We start from the raw sequence: 26,213 nt of genomic DNA, 5'->3' as shown, positions 1-26,213 counted from the left end.
AAAAGCTTCCACGGTAATTTTCACAATTATCTTTCATTTAATAAGACAAGTAATGAAGATAAAGCAAATCTTCCCATTTACAAAAGCAGTAAGAAACTATGTTGTAGGCCACAAGTTTTGTCTTTTTAGAATTCAGCACTTTTGTAGTTCAGGAAGGTAAATACAGTTTGCAGTATACAAAAACTGCCCAGCTACAATAGGCTTTGGTATTTTTATAGAGTCTCAGAATAAGGTTCTGTTGATGAGCATTGTGTGTGAGGCTTGGTTTTGTGGTCTTGGGATTTTTTTAAAAATCTTCTCTCTCTAATATTGCAAGGTATGCAATAGGAGGTATGTCATTCTTACACCTTGACCTACGTCAGCACAGCAGACAGTTTCTGCTGTGGTTTGGATACTGTAAAGAGAAGCTGCTTCCAGCTTCAGAGTCATATTAGATTCTATAGCAGTTCAAGGAGGACACAGAACACTTACAGATGGCACATCAGAATTTGATTACTATTATTTGTCACAATACCTTTCAGAAGTTCTTAGTTATGTGCCAAGAAAGAAAGAGTCTGATGGATACACTCTTGGATTATTTTTTTCCCTCTCTTTCTGCTAGGAATGCAACCAAAAAACTTCAGTGCAAACTTAGTCTGCAAGTGTATTTGGTAGGTTGGTAATGCGGGTAAGCAAAGGGCTGGATCCACAAAGGGACTTGCTAAGCATGGCAGTGCCTATCTTTTAGGTGCCTTGACACACAGTGGAACCCACAGGCTGAATTAAGCACCTGGGTTCACTGGGGAGAGTTAGGCTTCTAAGAATGGGATTCACAAATGCCAGCTCACTTAGTGGGAAATGCTAAGGAGAGATCGTAGCCTAAACCCCTGCCTCCAATGGATTTAGGCACCTGTTGCAGCTTGGGATTCACAGCTGTGAATCCTCTCCTGGAGTTAAGCATTTAAACCTTTTCTTTCACAAGCTGGAGGAGGAGGATTGGTGGTGGTAGGGGAGCCTCCCCCGCTACACTCACACACTTATAACTTTTAGCCCAGGGGTTAGATCACTCTCCCAGGATGTAGGAGACCTGGATTTAGTACCTTGCCCAGCTTAGTGTGGAGCAGGGGACGGTTTCCCTTCTCCCAGGAGAAGTGCCCTAACTACTGAGCTATGAGACTTTCTGGGGATCTCTCTCAAGAAAGATTTCTCCTGTTTTAGTTTTTTAAATAAATAACTGTTCATTGGAGTGAGGGACTGAAACTTGGGTCTTACAATAGTCATCTTCCACCTAGCTCTGTAATGGACATAAGGGTGCAAATGGAACTGCATAAAGAGCGTTGCTCTGACCTTACTTCAGCCAGTCTTGTCTTGTCCTGAATTAAAGCGTCTATGTTGGGTGTCAGCTTCAGTAAGAAGGGGTCAGATAACTGAAAGCTCATTTAGTAGATGAGCAACTCCCACGACACCTTTTCTCATGTGGGGGCATTCAATGTAGCATTAGTTGATGGATTAAGGTAAGTAATAGTGAATATAGAAGAACCTTTTGTGGGGTTTTTCATATTTATTTGGTCTTCTGTGTGTAGAGAAATGTTTACAAATATTGTTGGGTGCCATTAATTCTTCAGAGGTTCCTCAGACCACTATGCCATTAAAGTGTCATCTCTGGCCTTCTGACTACTGAGTTTGAGAAGGTAGTTCCTGTATCTGCATGCATACTTTAAAAGGGTCTTAACCTGTAATTGACAAATCTTAAAAAGTTCACAATCCAGGTTAAGTTCAAAATTTGGGGTGTTTATCAGAATATCACTTGAAATGTTTGAGGAGTTATCCTTACAATACATCCCAGTCCTCATCATCCCCCTGCTTGGTTGTGGGGTATCTTGGGATGATGAGGAGGAAGCCCCACAACTTGGCTGTCACAACCTGTTTTTTCTAAGCCATTGGTTCCCAACCTGGAGGTCACAAACAGTTTCAAGCAGTCTGTGGCCACCCTCCTTTTCTTTTGCGGCTAAATGGGAGGTGCAGGGTACTAAAACTTTTTTGCTCTTGTAATATGCAGCCAGAATATAGACCATTCAGGACATATACTTCCCACTTGGCCTTCATTAATCTCTGAGAAGCGTGATTCCTTGAAACACAATAGAAATGTGGGAAGTCAATGGCCTGCCCCATGTCTTTCAGTGACAGAATGCATCCGACGAACTGGGTATTCACCCACGAAAGCTCATGCTCCAAAACGTCTGTTAGTCTATAAGGTGCCACAGGATTCTTTGCTGCTTTTACAGAATGCATTAAAACATTGTTTCTCCCTGCTTCTTGCCTACATTGACCCCTTAAATATAGATTGATGAGAAATTAAATCTGCGTATATTTGTATTTTATATGTAGCTATACGTGTATTAGTCATATATTTGAGAATCTCAAAAGAAGTTCATTTTAGGCTTTAAAATGAGGAAAGGTTCAGGGAGGCTCTTAGGTGCTTTCTTGCAGTTTACACATTCCTGGTAGTGATACTGATGGGCTTTGTGAAATGAACACTCATTTGCTAGTAAATGGACAAGGTAATCTCTTCATTTCACGAAGTCCACAAAATGCCAGTCAGACAGTATCTCTTAATATTTATAGCTATGGGATTTTATAAGGCAATTTATCCTAATGTCATGTGTTGAAATAGTGCTTCCCATTTGTAGAGTGTGTAATCACTAAGTTTTTGAAATTTTATTTCAGCATTAATCTGAACATTCTGCACCCATAGATTATGATAAAAGACATCTTCAGATCTTTGCCACTAGTAAAACTGACAGAGAACAAATGTCTTCAAGATAAACAGATACTGCAGGAGCAATAAATAAACAAGTATATAGAATCTGTTGAAAACGGGAAATGACTGAGTCAGATATGACATCATATATAATGGAGAATTTTATAGACTTACTGTAAGGCTGATTTGGTTTCCTATGGTGTCATTGGTGTACAAGAGGGGGCAGATGCATTGTGCCACTTTTGCTCCCTTCTTTGCCTAAGGACCATCCAGCAGAAGTTGTCACAAACCCTGAAGTGAACTTAGCTCTGGATACCTAAATTGCAGTCACAAAATCTGTACAAAGGAATATTTGCACATGTGATTACCAGATTTGTGCACAGAAGTCCCTACTTGTGTACAGAAATATGGACTTTTGTACATGGAGTAGGTACGTGCCCGTGTTAGATAATCATGTTTTTATCTGAATTTGCTGATGATAGTTGAACATTAGAGATCAGATTTACAAAGGGGCCTCAACCTCACTTGTATTTGTGTACACAAAGGTGGTTTCCATTGCATATGTAAGTGCTGCCATTTGTGTGCACAGTTCATGGTCCATCTGTAGTTGGAGACTGAATCTTCAAAATGTGATAACCACATGGACTTCTGATGCTTTGTGGGCATTTTCTCCATGCATCAGAAGAGCAAAGCCAGCATGAGAACACAAGAGAACACTAATCACTAATGAATACTGTAGATATATTTGAAAGAGATTTTTCATGCTTTGTAATCAGACCTATTACAGCTTCATTTGGACTATGGATGGCTTCCAGAAAAGATAATTTTTCAACCTTTAAGCTTGATTTCACATGTCTGTCTGGGAAACCAGTTTCTTGGCCTCAGTACAAGAAGGGCCATATGCCTGGACATTTCAACAAACTGCCATGCTACTTTTTATTAATCTCATCTTGCATCACTAGCATACTGTTAAATGTTGTTTATAAATTCTTTACTTAAACACTATAATTTAAGCAAATGTATGTTTGATGTTGGGCTAATTTTCTTAATTCAGTATCTGTTGTAAAATGTTTCTTCAGCTTGCTTATATTTGTTGATAGCATATCACTTGCTTAATATGACAGAGTCCCAGAATTCTGTGTACTGGTTGATCCTACTTTTAGTTTAATACCAGGTGGAATTAATTTATTTAGCCAGTCTGATGAAGGCCTTGCTGCTAGCCCAGTGTGCTACCATGTGAGTGGAGAATCTGAGGATTCCTCTTTTGTGGCCCTGTGAGGTTGAGTGGTTACATTCCTGGGTATCGAATACTCTTGACAGTGTGATTCACATTAATGTTGGCTTATTCTTTAATGTTTCTTGTAGTTGGTCTCTTTCTCTTATATACTGAGAGAAAAATATGTATCTAAATATTTTCAGAAGAGTCATCTTATGGCACTCCTGACGTAGCTGCTAATCTTCTCAGCTGCAAGACGGCTGTGAGCATATCTGTATGTTGAGGAAGGAGCGCTAGGGAGTTGAAGTCAAATTAAATAAAGGAAATGGCAGCAAAAATCTATAGACACAGCTAAAATGTTCTATAGCTCTGCTCCTTTTTGCCATTTTTATGCTGCAAACAATGTAAGCCTTATTTTGTAATGTAACTCAAGCCTTTCATGGTCTGTGATGGATAACAAGGGCCCTTACTACTCAAGAGCCAAACAAATATCCTGTTCACAGGGACAGGGAAACTTATTATTTGCACATTTTGTCAACAGTCCATCATTTTGCTGTCTCCACAAATCGTCTTTACAAAACATCTTTCTCCAGTGCTGCTTTCAAGTGTAATTGCAGACTTTACTTCTAAATGGATGTACTCCTGCTTAGCTGACTTTTATGCATTAATGTACATCAGGATTGTTATAGAAACGTATCAGGAGTTGGGTGCTATTCAACAAATACCCTATGTACCACAATACTATTCTGAAATATTTCAGAATCCTTGGTTTGCAGTCTAACTTATTAAGAGAGGAAATTATAATAATCAAATATCCTTTTCTTCAGGACAATGAACCCTTGAAGAACAGTTTATTCTCACTTTTAATGTGAAATGCCATTTATACTAGGTTTTCTTCCTGCTGTATTTTCCTGTTTCTTATAGTGCATTATCATATACTGTAGGTATATGCATGTGAGAAACACAACCAATTTCCCAAGAGTGGCAAATAAATCCATAAGTTGATAAAATGGTGAACAAAAGGAATAAATATTGATAACTCTGTGTAATGCATGCTGAACTTTAAGAAAGATTTTTTGAAATCACATTAATTATCTGTCACTTACAGGCAGCGTCCAGCACTTGGTGAGTGCTTAGCATCCATTGCAGCAGCCATTCCAGTAGCATTCCTTGAACCTTCTCTGAACAGTTACAACCCACTCTCTGTCTTCAACACAAAAACTGCCAGAGAGAGAGCCAGTAAGTACTGTACTTCAGAATATTATGTGCTGTACTTCAGGTAGTGGGGAGAAATCTAAACAATGAGAAAAATAAAAGTGTAGTTGAGTAAATAACTCTCCTGCTCTTCCATTGCTTGCTATTTGGGCCCTTGCTACACAATGGTTGAAGCTGGACTGGCACAGCTTCCCTTACCTGTTTTTCTGAACATTGTGTTTGGATTCTTTTTATAAAATTGTGCTCTATTATACTTAGGGGTTAGTCTAAGAGCACATCTGCACTACAAAATCTGAGTAGAGACACATATGCCTGACACTGTTCGGTGCATACAGGGCATAACAGGTTTTGGAGGCAGAGAGGCAAAGATTTGCCTTTATAAACAGAAAACAAAGTTTTTTATATACAGGATTAAGGAATCATCTTGTGGCCTTCATCCGTATTTTTGTGCCATTGTAGTTGGGAACTTGTGCTGGACCTTGACCCCAACCATGTGGATCCCTAGCCAGACTGACAGAACAGGATAAGTTCCACATGATTTGTAGGGCCCCACTATCCCTGGCAGCATGACTGGCTCTCATGGCACATTCTGACTCTCTTCACCTCAGTCAGTGATACATATAACATTTGCTGTCTGCCAAAATAAAATAAATCAATTCCAGACTGTTTCCCACAAAAATCCATCAATTCTAGGGTGACCAGATGTCCTGATTTTATAGGGACAGTCCCAATTTTTGGCTTTTTTTTTTATATAGGCTCCTATTACCCCTCCCCCTCCACCCCCTGTCTGGATTTTTCACACTTACTGTTTGGTCACCCTAATCAATTCCCTATTGCCCTTCCTCCTCTTCAGACCAGTACCCTTCCAAAACAAACAAAAACAAACCCATCATGAAAGCAACTGCCTGTAGCTTCTCTACCTGGGAGCTATATCAAAAAAAAGGTAGCAGTGGGGGCGGGCAAGTTGTTCTGACATGCCTGGCAGTGGAGTAGGCTGGATGATCAGTTGGGGAATTAGCGGTTTAAGTGGGCAGGTCTCTGATTAATGTATGGGGGTGGAACAGGGAATCCAAGTTCCCTCATCAAACCTCTATTTAGAGTCCATATCAGGGTTGGGTAAGCTGCACCGTGACAAACACATACAGATCATGTTTCTAAGCTACAAACTAATTTTTTTCACTGGTTACATTCAGCTGTTATTATTTAATTCAAGTTTCTGTCTCTGAAATGTAACTGACTAATCTCATCTTTTCATGGAGAGTGGCAGCATGATCTAGTGAAGGAGATTGAGTCTGGGAGCTAGGAACAAGTTATTTCTGATCTCAGCTGGGACACTGAATCACTGGGCATATCACTTAACCTCTCTTTGCCTGTTTCTCCAACTGTAAAATGGGGATAATAGTATACTAACTCACAGGAGAGTTGTGAGTAATTATTATTTGTCCAGCACTTTGAAAACATAACATACTAGATCAGCAGTATGGCTAAATCCTCAGTCCTGCACCTAGCCCATGTAGCTGGGCTGGACAGCAGCTAGCTCTGTGGGGGTAGGAATCATCCCATCTAGCTTTCAGAGAGCTCCACAGCCACTGTATAATGACTAATGGACTACCTTGGTAAAATGTGGCATTTGGGAAGATCACATTCCCAACCCCCAAATCCTGTAACAGCCATGCACAGCAGAAGGGGCAGGATTCAATCCTAATTACTTATTTTATTTAAGTCCTAATTCTTTGTTTTTAAAACATTTAGACCTTGAAAAAACACAACAAATACCATACTTAAATTAAACATTATTGTTTTCTACCCTAATATGCAGTTTTAGGTATGCCAGATACAGTTGAAGAGATGTGTCCAGATATCCCTCAGCTAGATGGATTAATGAAGGAAATTAATGATTTAGCAGAGTCTGGGGCCAGGTACACTGAAATGCCCCACGTGATTGAGGTTATCTTACCCATGCTATGCAACTATTTATCCTACTGGTGGGAAAGAGGGTCTGAGAATATGCCTAAAAGTGCTGGACCCTGCTGTACAATGGTAACCTCTGAGCAACTCAGCATCATTCTGGGAAACATTCTGAAAATCATCAACAACAACCTGGGAATAGATGAAGCATCTTGGATGAAGAGAATTGCAGGTAGCTATACTAAACATGATTTTTTTAAGATTAATTGCATCTAACTATTTGCTATCACCATAGGCGTAGTAGTATTTAATTTGTTTACCACCATTTACTTTACTGTTACATAGTGGTATGTAATAGCTAATAACAAGGAATTCACAATATTATATAAATACAAATAATATAAATATTAAGAGGAAGCAGTTTTAGTTTTCAAAAGGTTTTATTTACATATATGTGGTGCCATCAAAAATGTTCCTAGTGCCACACACACGAATATAGGAAGATAAGGTACATGAATCAAATTGCTTATAGCCTAGCAAGGCAAAAACACAGGAAGTGTGAGGAAAGGGTCTATAAAATAAATATGGTCTGAAGAATCCAATTAGAAGTCTAAGTTCCAGATGACTGTGCCACATCAGTGTGCCCTAGTTGGCCAACTGATGACAAAGCCCAGTGCTCACAGGATCTGGCCCTATATTAACTTAAGGAGGGAGTATTGTGTGGTATTTACAGCATGGTTTTTAGGAGCTCAAGAGACCTATGTTATGTTGGTAATTCTTCTATGAACTAGCTCTGTGACCTTGAGCAAGTTTATCCTCTCTGTCTCTTTGTTTCCATCTATGAAAGTGATGAAATAACAGTACCGCTTAGCACTTCAATAGCTTTTTTCATGTTCAGATTACTTTACAGATGCTATCAAATTGAACTTCACAATATTTCTTACAGGAAAATATTTGTATTATCAATTTCTGTAAAATTGGAGTGATATTTGGACTGATTAAGAGAGATGTGATTTACCCAAGGCCATAATTGGATTAGGTAACAAATCTAGGTTTATAATTAATGCATTCCAGATTCACAGTTACATGCTATCATCACTAGCTTGCACCTCTCTATATAACAACTACCTCACAATGTTGCTGTGATGCTTTATTAGTGGGTATTAGATGCTCCAAGATCATTGGATGAAAAAGTGCTATAGAAATAAAAAGCATTACCATTAACAAGATTAAAACAATTGGGAATTTCTTTTTTTTTAAAATGTGCAGTTTATGCCCAGCCTATCATCAGTAAAGCCAGGCCTGATCTGTTGAAAACCCACTTTATTCCAACCCTGGAGAAACTAAAGAAGAAAGCCATAAAGATAGTAATGGAGGAGGAACAGCTAAGAGCAGATAGTAAAAGTGATACCCAAGAAGCAGAGCTACTCATTCTAGATGAGTTTGCAGTTCTTTGCCGAGACCTCTATGCCTTCTATCCAATGCTGATACGTTATGTAGACAACAACAGGTGAGAAAATATAGTATTAATAATTCAACAGATCAATTTATTTTGAATCTGGAGTTAAAAAAGACAGTGCTATAAACTTAATAGAATGCTGATTTGAAGCTCTGAATATCATATAGGTCTTTAATTGTTAGAATGACATATTTTAAAATTTCACCCATGTAAAAATCTATACGCTTTATTTTTTCTTTGCATTTTAAAATGTTTTCTAGGACCGTAACAGTAATAATAGCCAATGGGAGTGGCATTTCCAGACTGTTCATGTCAGATGGAATACAGCATCCCACAGTAGCTAAAGACAGTGATGTGCCACTCTAAAATCAAAGGGAGGATTTATATAATTTATTATATCTCTGATGGAGTCACCCTCTGTGGATAGTGCCACATCGTCTGCACCAGAGATATTATACCTGAGACTCTGAAATCTTCTGGAAAACATTTTTTAAATTTTTGGAATGGCCATGATATCAACAAGTATTAAGTATTCTAAATAATTTACTGGGGATGGTACTTTTCAAGCATTCCACAAAATACTTTAACCCCTATCCCCATTTCAAATTACGAAGTCTGAACACTGCATTATGGTACATTATTAGTATATAATCAGTCTATTTTTCAGGAAATATAAATATGGCTGTACTTATACACACACACACACACGTGTATGGAGTCACCAAATGAAATTAATAGGCAGCAGATCTTCACACAACACACAGTCAACCTGTGGAACTCTTTGCCAGAGAATGTTGTGAAGGCCAAGACTATAACAGGGTTCAAAAAAGAACTAGACAAATTCATGGAGGATAAGTCCATAAATGGCTATTAACCAGGATGGGCAAGATGGCAGCTGCTTTGCCAGAAGGTGGGAATGAGCGACAGGGAATGGATCACTTGATTACCTGTTCTGTTTATTCCCTCTCAGGCACCTGACATTGGCCGCTGTCAGAAGACAGGATACTGGGCTAGATGGACCTTTGGTCTGACCCAGTATAGCTGTTCTTATGTTCTTATATATTGCAAAAACTGTGTTTAAAAGAAGATTATTGTAATGACAAAGTCAAGCACTCAGAAGTTTTGATATGCCTGTTTTAAGGTTGCATATTAGAGTGATTTTTTTGTTTGTTTGTTTGAATGAAAGAACACCTCTCAGTCTATGGATCTCATATCTCTCAGTATTGACCCTTTGGCACCAACCTTGACACCAGATGTGTCAGTGCCCAGAGAGCTCTGGCATCAAGTGTCTTGGTATCAGAAGCACCTCTATTCTGATCACTTTGGAACCACGTTCTTCAGTACCCAGTACCTTAGTACCAGCTATTTCGGTATCCAATATATATTCGGTATCAATTCACTCATCTATGAACATGGTACTAGACTCATTTCTTCTTGAGAGATTGAAGATAGTGATATCCAAGACACCCAGCTTCTGAGTTATCAGAGGTCTGCCCAGTATTGATCTCTCCCTGTCAGAGACTAGGCACTTTCAATAGAATGCTCCTCCCTTGAAGGAAACCCATCTCCTCATCTTCGTTTAGTCACAGGAGAGAGTCGTCTCCCACCCATCCATATTTCCCCCCTTGGGTAGCCCAAAGAAAGTCAGGAAGGGATTCTTGAGAGGATTCTGAGAGGTAGCAGAAAGAGACCTGGAACTCATAGGGAGCATCCCTCCTAATACCAACTCAGTGTTTATAACTCTACTAACCATGGCCCTGTGGGATGACCTATGGCAGGAGTTCCCAAACTTGGTTCATGGCTGTTCAAGGCAAACTCCTGATGGGCCACAAGATGCTTTGTTTATGTTGTGTATTTGGTTGTCATGGTAATAGAATCTTGTGTTGCTATGGCAACTGTGTTGGATTATTAGGGGATAGCCCAGCCTGTTTGCCTGGCTGTTGGTTAGCTCTGTGTGTAGCAATAAATGGCTGCTCCAAGGTTTACAGCTCTCTGTGTCTCCAATGATTTCTTCCTAAAGTTGCTACCCCCAAGGATATAACAATGTGCCGACGAGCATGGGATCTCTGTGCTGCCTCAGCAACAGAAGGAAGTAGAAGTTAAGGTACAAAAACAAACAAACCTTTTTTGCTGCTGGAAGGGGGTGAGAACTGGCTTGTTTGCACTGACTGTGAAACTGAAACTAAAACCATGGCTACACTTACAGGGCCACTGGAACCTTTTGAGGAGACTGTAGTGCAATGGCATGTATATACCGAGCGTTTTGAGCTTTTTGTTACTGCAAATGACATTACAGAAGCAAAGAAAGTGCCAATATTCTTAAGTGTTGTAGGGGCTAAGACCTATTCCCTGCTACGCAGCTTACTACACCCTGTTAAGCCAGAGACCAAATCTTACAGTGACATTGTGGAAATCCTGGGGTCCCATTTTAATCCCAAACTACTGGTAATTGCTGAAAGATACAGGTTCCACAAAAGAGACCAGAAAGGAGATGAAACAGTTGTACAATTTGTAGCAACTTTGAGAAAGCTGGCAGAACACTGTGTCAATTTAAGGAGATATTAAATGAGGCCCTACGTGACAGGTTAGTGTGTGGCCTGCACAGTGAAGCTATACGGAAGCGCCTATTGACAGAGGCTCAGCTTACCTTACAGCCATTGATATTGCTGTCTCCATGGAACTGGCTACAAAGGAGGCACAAGCCATCGGTGCATCCCCTAGGGTGCATAAGGTGTCACAAGAACCTACCCACGAAACTGTGGGGAGTCAGGAATGTTACTGCTGTGGTAAGCCGGGTCATCCTGCATCAGAATGCTGGTGTAAGGACCTAGTGTGTCGATACTGTGGCAAAAAGGGACACATTGAGTGTACCTGTAAACAAAAGAAAAAAAGGCGTGTGATCTGGCTGACCAAAAAGGGAAATCTGCATACCCCAGAGCAGACCCAGGATGACCAGGGAGATACCTCCTCACAAGAAGAAGAGCCACTCCACGTTTTGTCTTTGGCAGTGGGCTCACATGAATACTGGGTAACCTCATTAGACGGCAAACCTGTTCACACGGAACTGGATACCGGTGCAGCCGTCTCACTCGTCTCAGAGACTGTGTATAGAGAAAAGTTACAGCATCTTCCACATAACTCAACAAAAATAGTGCTGAAGACATATACGGGAGAAGCTGTGCCTATGTTGGGCACTACTGATGTTAAGGTGGAGCTTAGTGGACAGGCTGCTAAATTGCCACTGTTTGTGGCGAGAGGTAATTACCCAGCCTTAATGGGTAGGTCTTGGCTTAGGAAGATCCAGCTGAACTGGGCAGAAGTGCACCGAGTGACTAAAGAAGAAACCAGTCTGACCACTGTACTAAGGAAACATGCTGCTGTTTTTGGAGAGGATCTGGGAACTATGAAGGGAATCACTGTGACATTGAACATTAAACCTGACAGTCAACCAAAATATCTGAAAGCCAGAACTGTGCCATATGCGATCAGGCCGAAAGTCGAAGCGGACCTGGAGCGCCTGGTCACAAATGGAGTCCTAATACCAGTTACCCATAGCCCCTGGGCAACTCCTATTTTTCCCATAGTGAAGAAAGATGGCTCCCTCCAGATTTGTGGTGATTTTAAAGTCACTGTCAACCCAGTGTTATGTGCAGAGCAATACCCGCTTCCCCACATCGATGACCTCTTTGCAGGCCTGGCTGGGGGACAAAAGTTCAGTAAGACTGATCTGAGTCAAGCATATTTACAGATGCACGTTGATGAAAAGTCCCAAGAGCTGTTGACTATTATGATGCATAAGGGGCTTCATCGATACTGTCGCCTACCCTTTGGAATAACATCTGCGCCCACCCTGTTCCAGAGGGCTATGGACCAGATCTTGTGTGGCTTGCCAGGAGTCCAGTGCTATCTGGATGATATCCTGGTCACTGGAAGGAATGAAGAGGATCACTTAAAGAATTTAGAGGCTACCCTACAAAGACTGGAAGAGTATGGACTGCGAGTCCGCAAAGACAAGTGTGAATTCTTCCAGGCCTCTGTTGAATATTTGGGACACATCATTGATGCTACAGGTCTTCGTAAGGCCCCTGCCAAGGTTAAGGCTATTGCGGAGGCTCCCCCTCCTCGAAATGTTAGCTAGCTTCTCTCGTTTCTAGGACTATTAAACTTTCCATAATAGTTCATCTCACAGTTACCTACACTGCTAAAACCACTTAATGAACTCCTTGGGCAGAACAAAGCCTGAAAGTGGACGGAAGCCTGTGATGTTGCATTTAACAAAGCTAAGGATGCATTGCTAAATTCTGAAGTTCTGACGTACTTTGATCCATCCTTACTCCTACAGTTGGCCTGTGATGCATCCTGTTATGGAGTGGGAGCAGTCATGTCACATATTATGCCTTCAGAAGAAGAGAGACCTATTGCTTTTGCTTCACGCACTCTAAGCAAGGCGGAAACTAACTATGCCCAAATCGAACGTGAGGCATTGGGAATCGTTTTTGGAATTCGGAAGTTTCATCAGTACCTGTTCGGATGGAAGTTTACTCTTCTCACTGACCATCAACCCTTAACTTCAATTTTTGGACTCCACACAGGCATTCCTCCATTAGCCGCTAGTCATGTGCAATGGTGGGCATTGGTGCTTTCCGCGCACACACATGAAATCAAATATAGGAAATCCACTCTGCATGGCAATGCAGATGGTCTCTCAAGGCTGCCGTTGCCCATCAACCGTCAAGATATTGCCCAGAAGGAAATCTTTTACTTTGAACAAGTAGAGAATACAACCATCAACGCTATTCAGGTAAAGAATGCAACTCGAGTTGACCCAATATTGTCCCAAGTTATGGACCTGGTGATGCATGGAACATCTCGGCGGACCTCTCTGGTCTCACCTGACCTTGTTACCTACATGTCCAGGAGGACGGAGTTATCAATCCAATCTGGTTGTTTGTTGTGGGGGAGACGTGTCATTATCCCGCCACCACTGAGATCACAGATGTTAGAACAGCTCCATTCTGGTCACTGTGGAATAATACGCACGAAGGCAATTGTATGCAGCTATTTTTGGTGGCCTGGGTTGGACAGTGCAATTGAAGAGAAGGCAAGAGCTTGTATGTCATGTCAGGGTGTGAGGAATGCACCCCAGTGGGAACCCCTACATCCATGGGACTGGCCTGAAAAGCCATGGCAACGTATTCACGTTGACTTCGCTGGCCCCTTTGAAGGAAGCATGTTCTTGATGGTGGTAGATGCTGTCATAAAGCATAAGTCCCAATTCTGAACTTTAGCGTCCAAAATCTGGGTGCCTGCATGAAACCTCCAAGCTTAATTACCAGCTTAGATCTCATAGCGCTGCCACCAGCCAGAAATTCCAGTGTCTGGCTCACTCTGGTCTCCCCAAAACCTTCCCTGGGGGACCCCAAGACTCAGATGCCCTGAGTCTCACAACAAAGGGAAATAACCCACTTCCCTTCCCCCTCTTTACCTCCTCCCAGATCTTCCCGCCCTGGGTACACTAGGATATTACCCTGCTTCAATTCCTTGAAACACAACACCGAGAGATCAAGTGTCTCTCCCCCTCACCCAGAGGCTATACAAATTTAAGCTTAGTAACTCTAACACAAAGAGATTTTCCCTTCCCCCCTGTCTTCTTCCTCCCACCAATTCCCTGGTGAGCTGCAGGCTCAATCCCCTTGAGCCCCCCCTAGGAAAAAATCCAACAGGTCTTGAAAAGAAAGCTTTATATAAAAAGAAAGAAAAAGATATAAAAATGGTCTCTGTATCAAGGTGACAATATACAGGATTAATGGCTTAAAGAAAAAAAAAGGAATAAACAGCCCTATTCAAAAAGAAATACAATTTAAAACATTCCAGCAACTACGCACATGTAAATACAAAAACAATATAAAAACCTATATTGTCTTATACCTGTACTTACAACTGGGAAACAGAAGATTAGAAAACCTGAAGGTAGAGAGAACCTCTCTCAGAGCCGAGAGAGCACAGAGCAGAGACACAGACAAAGGACACATACCCAAAAATTCCCTCCCTGAGCTTTGAAAAATCCGGTTTCCTGATTGGTCCTCTGGTCAGGTGTTTGGTTCCCTTTTGTTAACCCTTTACAGGTAAAAGAAACATTAACCCTTAGCTATCTGTTTATGACAGATGCCCATTCTAAATGGCCAGAAGTATCTATAATGCAGTCCACTACTGCAGAGAGTACTATCCAAAAACTATGAGGACTCTTTAGTCGTTTGGGTCTGCCAGAACAACTTGTGAGTGACAACGGACCGCTGTTCATCTCTCAGGAGTTTCAAAAGTTTATGAAGGCAAATGAGATACACCACATCACTCCAGCACCATATCGTACATCCACTAATGGATTAGCTGAAAGATTTGTGCAGACAATGAAACAAGCTTTGAAATCGGCAAGGGGACAATTATTCATTCAAAAGCGTCTGGACACCTTCTTACTATCTTACAGAAACACACCTCATGCTACGACCAAGGCATCCCCGGCCTTTCTAATGATGGGACGACAGCTGCACACTTGCTTTGATCTGCTGAAACCTTCTGAACCCTGACAAATTGTGCAACGTCAGCAGCAAGATCAAGTCATCAGGCGGGCACCCAGAGCAAAAGACCGAACCTTCAGCCTGGGACAGCCAATTTTGGCTCGGAATTATACTTCTGGAGTTAAACGGGTCCCTGCCACTGTCATCGCTCAAACAGGACCTGTTTCCTACACAGTCCAGACTGCAGAGGATCTCACCTGGCGGTGACATGTCGATCAGCTGCTACCAGGTCATACCACTCCTCAGGACACATCGTCAGTTGAGTTGCCTGACTTCACCACCTCCAGCGAGTCACCTGTTCCTGACTTTTCCCCTCCATTATTGCCAGTGGCAGAGATACCTCTCTGCCCGGCACGAGCTGATACCCCCATCCTAACCCCTTCGCCCTACGAACCCTGAGCCTGTTGTCAGGCTCGCGCCCAAGACACTCTCAGGTGCAACAACACCAGAAGTCCACCGTAATCCACCTAGAAACAGAATGCCTCCTTGTCAGCTGGATCTTTAGCTGGGGCGAACCCATGGTTATGGGGCAAAATAATCCCCAGGGTTTAGCCGGGAATGGAGGCAGTCTACCCTCCTTCTCTAGTTAGTGTTTGTTTTATTTTGGGGACATTCTTATTAAGGGGGAAGGAATATGTTGTGTATTTGGTTGTCATGGTAATAGAATCTTGTGTTGCTATGGCAACTGAGTCAGATTATTAGGGGATAGCCAGCCTGTTTGGCTGGCTGTTGGTTAGCTCTGTGTGTAGCAATAAATGGTTGCGCCAAGGTTTACAGCTCTCTGTGTCTCCAGTGATTTCTTCCTAAAGTTGCTGCTCCCAAGGATATAACAGTTTACCTGAGTGTCCGCAGGTACAGCTGCTCGCACCTCCCAGTGTCTGTGGTTCACCATTCCCGGCCAATGGGAGCTACGGGAAGCAGGACAGGCTGGGCCATCACTTCCCGCAGCTCCCATTGGCCGGGAACAGAGAACTGCGGCCACTGGGAGCTGCAAGTGGCCGTCTCTGTGGACGTTCAGGTAAACAAAGCATCTCGTGACCTGCCAGAGGCTTACCCTGAACAAGCCGTGGACCACGTTTGGGAACCCCTGATCTAGGGTGTGCAGTCAAATTCTACAATGGTTGCATCATCTGCTGTTTCAAGAGCTAGATCCCCCTCCTCAAAGAAGCAGAATAGGTCATCCCAGCCAGGCCAGATAGTACAGCCTGCAGTCCTGGAAAGGCAGGAGGATGGAAGCAAAGAAGAGCATCAAGTGCAAGGGGAAGAACTACTGGTCCGCAATGTGATCTCACCTGGATGAGGTAGTGAATCTTTCTATGTCTGCCTCAGAGGAGGACTTCAAGCTGTCCCAGAGACCCTGGATATACCAATGGAAATGGTAAAGACAAAACCACAAACTCCTGGAGATCTTACACTTTTCCATGCCCAGCAGGCTCATGATGGCCATAAATGAAGGACAGTGGGAGCCTGCAAAAGATCCATGCCACATGCAAAAGCCCATCCTTGCCACATCAAAGTGAGCTGACAGGAGGTGTCAGATCCCTTCCATGAGATTTGAATACTTTTATTCCCACCCAGTACTGGGTTTACTTGCAATGTGACTGCTGTCCAGAAAACATTAGAAGAGCAGGGATCTCCCAAATCTACACCCAGAGAGAAGGACCTGAAGAAATGAGACCATCATCTCCTCTTGATGTTCTTTTTGAAGCTTGTGCACAAATTGAAACACCTTATCTCATTTTAAGTAGTCATACTTAGAAAGGAGGACCTGATAATAAGCCACGTTATTTGGAGGCTGGTTGATATGGACTCAATGGGTAGTGATCAACGGCTCGATGTCTAGCTGGCAGCCAGTATCAAGCGAAAGATCGGTCCTGGGGCTGGGTTTGTTCAACATCTTCATTAATGATCTGAATGATCGGATGGATTGCACCCTCAGCAAGTTTACTGATTACACTAAGCTGGGGGAGAGGTAGATATGCTGGAGGGTAGGGATAGGGTCCAGAGTGACCTAGGCAAATTGGAGGATTGGGCCAAAAGAAGTCTGATGAGGGTCAACAAGGACAAGTGCAGAGTCCTGCACTTAGGATGGAAGAATCCCATACACTGCTACAGGCTGGAGACTGACTGGATAAGTGGCTGTTCTGCAGAGAAGAACCTGCAGATTACAGTGGACAAGAAGCTGGATATGAGTCAACAGTGTGCACTTGTGGCCAAGAAGGCTAATGGCATATTGGGCTGTATTAGTAGGAGACTGCCAGCAGATCGAGGGAAGTGATTATTCCCCTCTATTCGACACTGGGGAGGCCACATCTGGAGTATTACATCCAGTTTTGGGCCCCCACCATAGAAAGGATGCAGACAAATTGGAGAGTGTCCAACAGAGGGCAACGAGATTAGGGGGCTGGGGTACATGAGGTATGAGGAGAGACTGAGGGAACTGAAGTTATTTAGTCTGCAGAAGAGAAGAGTGAGGGGATTTGATAGCAGCCTTCAACTACCTTAAGGGGGTTTCAAAGAGGATGGAGCTAGGGGTGGCAGATGACAGAACAAGGAGCAATGGTCTCACGTTGCAGTGGAGGAGGTCTAGTTTGGATATTAAGAGAAACTATTTCACTAGGAGGGAGGTGAAGCACTGGAATGGGTTACCTAGGGAGGTGGTGGAATCTCCATCCTTAGACGTTTTTAAGACTCAGCTTGACAAAGCCCTGACTGGGACAATTTAGTTGAGGTTGGTCCTGCTTTGAGCAGGGGGTTGGACTAGATGATCTTCTGGAGTCTCTTCCAACTCTAATCTTCTGTGATTCTATGATAAGTATAATTTATGGATAAAAAGGTTGGTGCATTGCAAATTATATCACATCAGTTGCTCGATACCTTCCCAGTCTTCAGAATACTTTGGCAGATCAACTCAGCACACACTTCTCAACAATAACTCATAGTCTGTCAAATATTAAGTCCAGAACATGTTTCTTAAGTGGGAATTCCAAGAAATAGACCTGTTTGCCATACAACAGAGCAACAGGTGTCAAACATTTTGTTCCAATGGGGATTTCTGTCCAGGCTCCCTGACCAGATACCTGAATACTGGGACTTATGTATGCCTTTCTACTGATTCCCATGATACAATGGTTCAGAGGCAACACATAGGTCTGATGATTATGATAGCTTCAGCACGGGCTGGGTAGTACTGGTATTTGGACCTAATTAACATTTCTGTGCAGCCACTGAACACCTTGCCAGCTCTTCCTGACGTAGTCTCGCAGAATAATGGTAGATCCTGCACCCAGATTCAACCTTCTTACATACAACAGCTTGGATGCTAGTTGGATAACATCCACCAAAAGAGACTGTTCAGCTGAAGTTCAGAATGTTCTGTTCCAAAGCAGGAAAGCCTCAACTAGACTGGCTGTTTGCTTCTGTTTGGGGATCTCAGCACCATCTGTCTTGCTTCACAACACCCATTTTTGCAATATTGGACTATCTGCTAGCCATGGTACAATCTAGACTTTCTGTCAGCTCCATATGGGTCTATCTAACAGGAATATCTGCATATTACACTCTTATCTAAGACCATACTGTAATTTTCCCACCCTAAAGTAGCAAAATTGATTAAGGGCCTTATTTGTATTTCTCCTTTTGTTTGCCATCCCCTTCTCTCCTTTGGCACCTCCATATAGTACTAGCAGGATTGATGTGTCCCCATTAGAGACCTTAGCAACCTATACCATCTGACAGTAAAGGCTGCCTTTTTAGTGGCCATTACAGCAGGTCAAAGAATAGGGAAGATTCAGGCCTTCATAGCGGGTTGCCTTACATACTGTTTCATAAGGACATGGTCACACTCAGGCCTTATCCAAGGTTCTTTCAGAATTCCATGTAAATTAATTTATATCCCAGTATTCTCCCCAAAGACTCACTCTTCCTCAGGGGAACCTAAACTTCATATATTGTAAGGGCACTGTCATTTTACATTGACAGGACAAAACTATTCAGAAACACCCTGGACTATTTATACCCTTTTCAGAGAAGGTTAAAGGGCAGGCATTATCCCTTCAGAGGCATTATCTAAGTGGGTCTACGACTGCATAGGAACATATTGAGTGCTAGCCAAGTTATATCCACCTAGCCACTTTAGAGTTCATTCCACTAGAGCTCAGGCAGCCTCTGCTGCTGCTGCCTGTTTGAAGAATTTTCTTGTTTCTGAAATCTTACCCCAGGAGGAATTCTGTGCCACTGGGCACTCACAAAATTCATGTCCCCCACAGAAAATAGATTCAGCCAGAGAGAGGCTGCAAGTACACCTTTCACCCACCAGGGGCTGTTTTGGCCCCAGAACAGAGGGCAGCTGGCTCAGGGAGGGGGCAGTGGCTGTGTTCCTCACAGTATCCTGCCTGCAGGGCCAAGTGAGGAAGCATGGAATGTGGTGGGGACAGACTGAGCAGGGTACTCAGGGATGCTGGGGTCACATAAACTGTGATTAAGAATGGCTAGTCGGGGGTGGGGGGAGACTGGGGTGGGGTCACAGGACCTAATGGGGTGACAGCATTGAGCCAGGAGCTGAATAGGAGTGGGGGTGATGGGACACATGGGGATGGGGGGGAAGGGAGGTGCAGGAACACAAGGGAACAGGGGCAGATGTGCCTGACTGAATTGGAGAGACTAGGGGTCAGCCAGGGTCTGCATGTGGGAGGCTTCCCAGCTCCCTAACAATCACTCCTTTGCCCCCCAACCCTCATACTTCTCCCACCCACATCTAACAACCCTCTAGGTTCTCTGCCAGGCAATTACTTCACTTTGCCTCAGCTCCTCCATTACCCCGACTTCCCAAGCCTTTGCACTGCTTCTGAGGAGTACAGGAAATGTGTTTCTGTATTGTAGTTTAAATGAATTATTACTCAAAGTTCTGCATTAATATACCTATTAAGTAAGGCATTTGTCAAAAAAAACAAACATTTCCTGAATCTTTTTTGTTACAGACATACTTGCTGACAGATATTTTGAAATAAATGGTATGATTATATTATTTTGACAAATAAAATATGCAGAATTTTAATATGTGCACAGAATTTTTAATTCTTGGCACAGAATTCCCCAAGGAGTAAAATCTGTAGGAGGGGCTATATAGATCTCAGTCCACGCCTTTACAAGACACATTGTTAGAGACTTCCAGATCAGAAGCTCACTTTGCTATGGCTGTTCTGGAATCAGTGCTTAAGCAGGATTCCTACTCCCCACCTTCAAGCAGACAGATAATCACTTGTCAATCACCAAGCATAGAATTCCCGTGGACAATCACTTGAAGAAAGAACAGTCACTTACTTACTGTACAGTAAGTGGTACTTTGAGATATATTTTCCAGACGGATTCCACAAACTGCCCTTCTTTCCTGCTACTATGGAATCCTGCCCCTCTGGGGTTGTGTGTTGGTGAGGGCACTGAGGGATGGTTAGGCCCATTCTCCCCTTTATGCTCTTGGGTGGAGGGGCATGGGAACATCTAGAAGGCAGGCCAACACTGTTGGCCAAAAGAATCTGGTCTCACACAAATGGGGTGAAGGTGTACCGAGAGTGGAATCTGTTTGTGCAACATATCTCAGAGAACTGCAGTACTATAAGGTAAGTAACTGAGATAAGTAGCCATTCTTTTCTGCAGCCCAGCGTCTCCACAGTTCTGGATGTCCGCGCTGCTCTCCTCTCTCTGCACCTCCTGGAGGCTGATCACCGTTCGGCGCCACACAGTCTGGCTACGGCCCCACTGCTCCTGCTTGCTCCCAGACTCTGCCTTTGCAACAGCAGACAGTGGCAGTTTCTTTTGTTCCCTTCCTTACTCTTTCTGTATTAACTTTTCTGGCCCATTTTTGGGGGCAGTGGGGAGCAGTGTTTTCCTTCCTCGGCATCCCTCCTCCTCCTTGAGTCAGTTAGCCCTTTGGTGGTTTAACCCTCCCTGAGATTCCACTGCAGGATCTCCCTGATGGCTACTCTGCCCCTTGCGGGCTTGGCAGAGCAGCCAAGCAAGCACCAGGTAAAATCTAAGTAGTATTCTATGTGTGAGGCAGCCTTCCCAGGCTTGGCAATGACAAGTTGTTCCCAGTGTACACCCAGCCTTCTGTCCCTAGCTCCAATTATGAATCAGATGGGCAAGGGGGATCCCCTACCCGCTGACACACCAGTGAGGGAACAATGGACCAGGAACCCCAATGAAGAGCAAGAAGAGGCTCCAAAAGCAAGGAGAACTCTTGACCATTCAACCATTCAACCATTCAACTGGGTCAAGAGCACAAGAGAGACAGGCTCCCTGCTCTCTGTTCCAGTGCTCAGCCCCAGCCCAGCCCAGCCCAGCCCAGCTGGAAGCAGTCATTACAAGGAAAGTCTGGCTTTGCCCCTGTATCCCTGTGCTGGAGAATGCTCGGCTACTCTCTGAGGTGATGTGTGCACAGTCTGGTCAACACACAGGGCTGTGAGGAGATGCAGCATGCTGAATTGTTTTGTGGGGAGGGTGCATGCACAGTCTGGTCAGCACTAAAGGCAGTGAGAAGCTTGATCGTACCCATTGCAGATGAATCTTCTGTGATTTTAACTGCTAATGTGAAATAAGTATTTACTGAGCATGTGCACACTGATTTTTCAGAGATTTATAACTTGGTCAAATTTGGTTGAATTTTCATCCCTGCCAATTTTCAAATCCCTGTTCCAAAATTTGAGATTAGATTTATTCAAAGCAAAGGTCACCAGATTTTTTTTACATGGGCAAAATAACATATTTTCCCTTAACCTCATTCTCAGAAATGGCTGGAACTGTTTTGTCTGAAATTTTTGTCTGGCAAAAAAAAATCAGCCTGAAGCAGACACCCAGCATAGAAAATTGCAGCCTGAACTGTTAAAATTTTGGCAAAATTATAAGCAACTGAAAACAAGGTCTAATAATGGGAAGGGTTAGGCAACCTTATTAATAGGTAGTGCTTCCACTCCTGGCTATATTACTGTTGTCCTTAGAAAAGGGACCTACTGAAAAATTAATTCCTGGAAAGCAGTTGCATTTTTACAGTCAGCACTTATGCAAACTAAAACCCAAAAACAAAATTGAGTTTGGAAGCCCAGGTGAAATTCTGCCCTTGGAGGAGTTGCATGCTTGAAACCGAGGGACAATTTGGCTGCCTGAGAGTTATCCTCTGAATGAAATATTCCGCAAGAGTACTTCCAAAATATTAGTCATAAACCTCAGGCATGAATTATTTTTGTGCTGACTTATTTCTAGTGCAGAGAATAAACTTTTCTTTTGTTTGTTATTGTCTCTGGTTTCTCCTAGGGCAGTCCACAGTGGTAATAGAGACATATAGGCTCCCAACCATTCTCCATCTCTGGCAATTTTTAAACAAAGATTGATTGAACTGAAGCAGTTCTATGGCCTGTGTTATATAGGCAGTGAGACTAGATTAGAGGTTGGCAACCTTTCAGAAGTGGTGTGCCGAGTCTTCATTTATTCACTCTAATTTAAGGTTTCGCGTACCTGTAATACATTTTAACATTTTTAGAAAGTCTCTTTCTATAAGTTTATAATATATTACTAAACAACTGTATGTAAAGTAAATAAGGTTTTTAAAATGTTTAAGAATCTTCATTTAAAATTAAATTGAAATATAGAGCCTCCCGGAGTGGTGGCCAGGACCCAGGCAGTGTGAGTGCCACTGAAAATCAGTTCGTGTGCCGCCTTCGGCACACGTGCCATAGGTTGCCTACTCCTGGACTAGATTATCAAAACGGTCCCTTCTGGCCTTGGTCCCTTCTGTCTACAGCACTGTAGCTGTGCCCCTGTAGTGCTGTAGTGTAAATGCTTCCCACATTGATAGGTGGAATTCTTCCATCAATCTAGCTGCGTCCACAGTGGGGATTAGGACAACCTAACTACGTCAAACAGATTTTTCAGTCCCAAGCAATGTAGCTAGGTTGACCCAAATTTTACATGTAGACCCAGCCCTATTAATCTATGAATCAACAGTGTCTTCTTATGTAGACACTTTCAAAACCCTAGCACTTAAGGAAATTCTTTATTGATCTTTTGTACTAAAAATTTTCTTTAGAGCATTGAAAATGATCTCCTTCTGCAGTGCCAGTTTTGGCATAGAAAGATCCAGAATCTTCTTGTAGAAACTTTGGTGAAAAATAGAGAATGATCTAAAGAAGAAAGTACACAGAAAAAAAAGATTTTGAAATATCTTTAACCCAGTGCATGATGTTTTGATGGTGAACAAGTAAATATCATGAGCCAGTGTACCCAATCAGCTGTAAAGATGATCAGGGCAGGTTATGTGAATGTAAAGTCTGTGTAGCTATTTTAAACAAAACACCTAAAGCTTACATCAGAAATACTCAACTTCTCTTTAGTTGTAATGAGTGATTTGCATGCAGTTTGTGAAGCACATGATCATTTAGGCCATGAACCAACTTCCAGTGCAGTCAGAAGTTTTTTCTAGAGTTGAATGAACCCTGTACACTCTGACGGAACAGTGATTCATGATAGACATAAAGAGAAGCTGCATTAGCACTTAGAAGGTTTGAGTGTCACTTCACTTCATTTTAAAGTTAGCAACACAAACACAACCACTTAGTCAAATACCTTAATAATATTTATGTGGAGTTAATTCTTATTGTAAACATCCCTTGTTTTTATTTTCAGAGCAAATTGGCTCAAGAAACCAGATGCAGATTCTGATGAACTCTTCCAAATGGTAGCTGAGGTTTTTATCTTATGGTGTAAATCACATGTAAGATGCTATTTCTCATTTCTTATCTTCCAGTGTTTTGTATTTGCATATATAACTGTGGCGCACACAATCTGCATGACTTCAACTTCTGAGTGATTTTTGTTTTAGAACTTCAAGAGAGAAGAACAAAATTTTGTGATTCAGAATGAAATCAACAATTTGGCATTTTTAACAGGAGACAGCAAGAGCAAGATGTCTAAAGTAAGTTAATAAAAATGTTAAGATCAATTAAACCAGAATCATATTTTTCACTTTGTTTTATATTTAGTCAGAATAGCTCTGAAAATACAACCAAATTACTGCTTCTCTGCTGATAGAGCACACAAAAATGCAATTGCTTTTTTATGATAAATATGAAGAAACTTTCTGTGCAGAAACTAGTTATACTTATCACATTTTATGATTAAATGTTTGCTGAATAAGCGTGGAAGGAAACCGATTAAATACATTTGCAAAAAGCATTAGAAAGATTAAATGTACAAAAGAATGTTTATCTTAAAAGCAGCAATGTGGCCTTTTTGGTGTATTACAAGTTCAATATTGTGTGAAAATTATGCAAGGAAACATTTAGAGCCTGATTTCTCTCCCCTGAAATCAGTAGGTATTTTGCCATTTACTGTAAATGGAGCAGGATGGGCTCATCCTCTGCATATATCTGTTTTGTATATATACAGTATATATGTTATATATCACTTTGTTGCTTATTACTGACAACATTCATCTCTGCTGTATTCATTTTTGTAATATGCCCAGATACCAAGGTGATGACTGCAAAATATATTTTGATATATATGTGATGGAGAAAATGTATGGTAGAGTGGCTTAAAGGTTTCATTGGCATGAGCTGAGGATGGTCACCGTACTCAACAGCAAACCCATAAGTGAATTGCATAGGTTAATTCCAGACAAGTGCTGATGAAACCTTCAAATCACAAAACACCACACTGTATTTTATATATGTCACAGATCTACAGAAAACCTCTTTTAAAATGTTCCAGAGAGGTTTTAAAAATATATGTGAGCTTGTGATGCTTTTCCAGGGTGATCAGAAGCATAAGCCATTATGTCTCAGCAAGAGACAGCTTTGATGGAGATTAGATTGTGTGTCAGTGCCCTGCCACACCAGTCTAGCTGCCTCAACATCAAATTCCTTGAGACTGTGTCAGTCTCAACCTTGTCTTGCTGGTAACATTCAGTGAATTCCAGTTCCCAAATCCCCTGAAAGAGTGTTCCTTTGCAGTATCTAGCCGCTAACACTGGACACTCACAGAAATTACCAATGCCGCTGTCTCCATTCACACACCTGCCTGTTAGTTTAGCTGAGGATCCACACTTTAATACACAGAACTAAAGTGATTGTATGGTCAAAGGAAAAATAAGTTTATTAATAAAGAAAAGATATTTAAGTGATGGTAAGCAAGGGTAATAGAAACAGAAAGTGGTTAGAAATAAAAACAAAAATAAAATACACTTTCTAGTACCTAAAATTTAACAGATTACAATGCTGGTCTCAGGCAATTTCTCACTTAGTCAGTTCTCATTGTCCTCAATCCACATGGCTAGGAAATCCACCTTTTATAAAAGCAGCAGAGAATCCTGTGGCATCTTATAGACTAACAGACGTTTTGGATCATGAGCTTTCGTGGGTGAATACCCAATTCAGAGAGTGCTTGTGGAGGCAGAGGGGTAACACACGGTGACTTACAGTTCTGAGTACTCTGAGAGTGTCTCAGGACTATTTTTAATATCTTTCCACATGGACTTATGATAACTAAGCTGGTCTAACATCAGAGGACACAAAGAGACAGAAAGTAAATTACCATGTAATTTCTTGCTTAAACATAAAAATGTCATAAATTTAAAATGCAGCATTTTGGGACCTACTAGGACTAAAACTAAATTGTGTCCTCCAATGAAAAGTTTGGACTGTCAAGACTTCGTACTTGTTCCTGACTAAAAAGTGTCCATCCTTGGCCTCAGACCAGTATCATTTAGAGAGGAAATTCTACTTGGAGGAAAGAATTAAACATTTTTGTAGAAAGCTGATTTGTGTTTGTCTGTTTTATTAAAAAGCAGCTACTAATCCTGTATGGGAAGATGAATTAATCGTCACAGTGTAGGGGAGGTAGGAAGAAGTGCATAGTAAATGCAGTTTATCACACTGTTCAGCAATTTATCACATGGCTATCACCACATGTGTGTGAGGGGAAAGTGTGTGGATGGAGAGATAGACAGACATACACACACATACTATATACATTATATTTATATATCGTGTATAAGTTTGTATATAAAATACATATTAGAAATAAGCTGAGGAGTCAAAAATTGGGGCT

At 42.0% G+C, this 26,213-nt stretch overlaps 1 protein-coding gene across 1 annotated transcript in view; it reads left to right on the top strand.

The window, feature by feature from the left end:
• The window catches only part of RYR3 (ryanodine receptor 3), a 663,207-nt gene that overhangs the window by 519,061 nt on the left and 117,933 nt on the right, over nucleotides 1–26,213 (top strand). The window contains 5 exon segments of the mRNA XM_075065483.1: nucleotides 5,065–5,195; nucleotides 6,991–7,311; nucleotides 8,349–8,589; nucleotides 23,790–23,877; nucleotides 23,986–24,078. Of these exon segments, the coding sequence (XP_074921584.1) occupies nucleotides 5,065–5,195; nucleotides 6,991–7,311; nucleotides 8,349–8,589; nucleotides 23,790–23,877; nucleotides 23,986–24,078 (874 nt within the window).

This window comes from Chelonoidis abingdonii, chromosome 4 (assembly GCF_003597395.2).
Source record: "Chelonoidis abingdonii isolate Lonesome George chromosome 4, CheloAbing_2.0, whole genome shotgun sequence".
Lineage (NCBI taxonomy): Eukaryota > Metazoa > Chordata > Testudines > Testudinidae > Chelonoidis > Chelonoidis abingdonii.
This window is presented reverse-complemented; position numbering and strand designations above follow the sequence as displayed.